The 2,251-nt window shown below is 30.3% G+C and overlaps 1 protein-coding gene across 1 annotated transcript in view; it reads left to right on the top strand.

Annotated features, from left to right (window-relative positions):
- The window catches only part of ACC (acetyl-CoA carboxylase), a gene marked incomplete in the record, with an annotated part of 121,178 nt that overhangs the window by 81,627 nt on the left and 37,300 nt on the right, over positions 1 to 2,251 (top strand). Inside the window, 1 exon segment of the mRNA XM_067046313.1 lies at positions 854 to 950. Coding sequence (XP_066902414.1) covers positions 854 to 950 — 97 coding nt within the window.

Here is a 2,251-nt window from a genome sequence, read left to right as displayed (position 1 = left end):
TGAAAATATGTAAAATAAAAAAGAAGAAAGTAGAGATTAAATAAACGTCTTGAATGAATAATTATAACTAAAAAAATAATAAAATAATAATAATAATGATATTAAAATGATAATAAATGAGCAAAGAACAAGTCAGGACAACCTACCTGTTCAAAGTGAACGATTGAACAGTAGGCATCAATGAAGCGGAAGTGGGGAGGAGGTAGCCAGCCGTTTAACGGCTATATTTCTATTTCAAATACGTCGCGTATACATACAGGAAGCAGTCATAAAGATATGACGAAAAATGATAAGAGAAAGATACAGAAATATGATAAGAGAAAGATACAGAAATATGATAATAATAATAACTATAATAATTTTATAATAATATGTATATAATATTACTTTTTCTTTGTTATTTACCGAAAATAAATATTTTTAATAAAATTCTTTTCTTGATTCAAATCTGTATTTAGTAATAAATACAGCATAAGCGCTAAAAAAAAAAAGGTATAGTTTTTAAAAAATAATATGTATAATTTATTTAGTGAGGTGAAGTTTTTATTTGAGATCATGTGCTAATGATTATTAAGGGAGCTAATGGTATTTTTTCTTCACCTCTACAAATTGTGTTTGAATCTGTAAAGAAGCTTTTACTTCCATGCCTTAAGATATCTCTTAGAATTATTTCTTCCAGCTATTGGTAAGGATTAGAAACTTGTTTCATAACCTAAGCTTAGGATCAGATTATGATAGGGTTGGACAAGTTATTATCTGTTAATTGTATATGAAAGCAGTGATCTTATTCTTTTCATAAATTATAATTTAAAATTTAGTAATTCAAATTGTTTATATTTTATGTTTTTCTCAGAAATCTAGTCATTGCCCTTAAAGAGCTGTCAATTCGAGGAGATTTTAGGACAACTGTTGAATATCTCATTACACTGTTGGAGACTGACAGTTTCCAAGTGAGTTAATCTATATTTAAATTGATATATTAATTTTAACTCAAGGATCATAAATTAATTTTTAGTTTAAATGAAAAAATACTATATAAGAGAATACTACCTTTCATAGAGACAACCCTACCTCAAGCATTCGATAGAGTGTGGCATGGAGGACTCATTTATAAACTGAAAAGAGTTCTTTCTAGCCCCTACTATCTAATCCCAAAGTCCTATTTCGAGAAGAGATATTTCCGGATTCGACATGGCTCCTCACTATCCTCATTTTTTGCAGCAGAAGCTGGAGTTCCACAGGGATCTATATTAGTGCCTTTATTATACACTTTGTATACCTCCGATTTACCCACAATGGAACACACTCTCACAGCCACATATGCTGACGATACAGCCATTTTAGCAAAGCATGGTGACTCAGCACAAGCCTCAGAACAATTGCAAATACACCTAGCTCACGTCCATGAATAGTGTATCAAATGGAAAACAGGGATAAACATTGAGAAATCAGTGCAAATAACTTTTATGCTCCATCGTGGTCTAGGTCCTCCTGTTTTTCTAAATGAAAGAAGTTTAACCCGAACAGACACAGTAAAATACCTTCGATTGACATTGGACAAACGACTAACATGGACCTCCCACATAAAAATAACAAAACAAAAGCTAAATTTCCGATTTAAATTGTTATTTCATCTTTTAAATAAATGATAAAAATTACCACTTTCAGAAAAACTAAAGATTTATACTTGAAGATTTATACTACTAAAGATTTTTACTACTTTTACTAAAGATTTATACTTCTCAGACCAATTTGGACTTATGGTGCACAAATTTACAGATATGCCAACAAAACTAACTTACTGAAACTACAACAATTTCAATCAAAATTACTAAGACTGATCAGTAGCGCTCCCCCATATATCAATAACAAGAACTTACACAAAGACTTACGAACTCCCTACGTATGGACAACCATTAAATCATTATATAAATGGTTTCACGACACAATTCCAATACTCACTAACCCTCTAATTCAAGGACTATCAACACGAGACTTACCAGATATGAGACAACGTTTACGAAGGGGCTAGGATAGGGACCTCTTAAATTGATTTTTAAATTTCAATTTTAATGGAGAGGCATCATTGAATGACCTTAATCTTCATGCCTTCATGACATTGTTTTTGTTTTATTTATTTATTTAATTATTTTTCCTCTCTTTACATCTCATTCGCGGGTTGTAAAAATGCTTATACAGTTGTGAATAAAATAAATAAAGTAAAAAAAAAAAAAGTTAAAATGAATTAAGT

The sequence above is a fragment of the Halyomorpha halys genome, unplaced genomic scaffold (genome assembly GCF_000696795.3).
Source record: "Halyomorpha halys isolate HHAL.00 unplaced genomic scaffold, Hhal_1.1 Scaffold316.1, whole genome shotgun sequence".
NCBI classification, from domain to species: Eukaryota; Metazoa; Arthropoda; class Insecta; order Hemiptera; family Pentatomidae; genus Halyomorpha; species Halyomorpha halys.
Note: the sequence above shows the minus strand (reverse complement) of the source record. Positions and strands in the feature narration are given on the sequence as shown.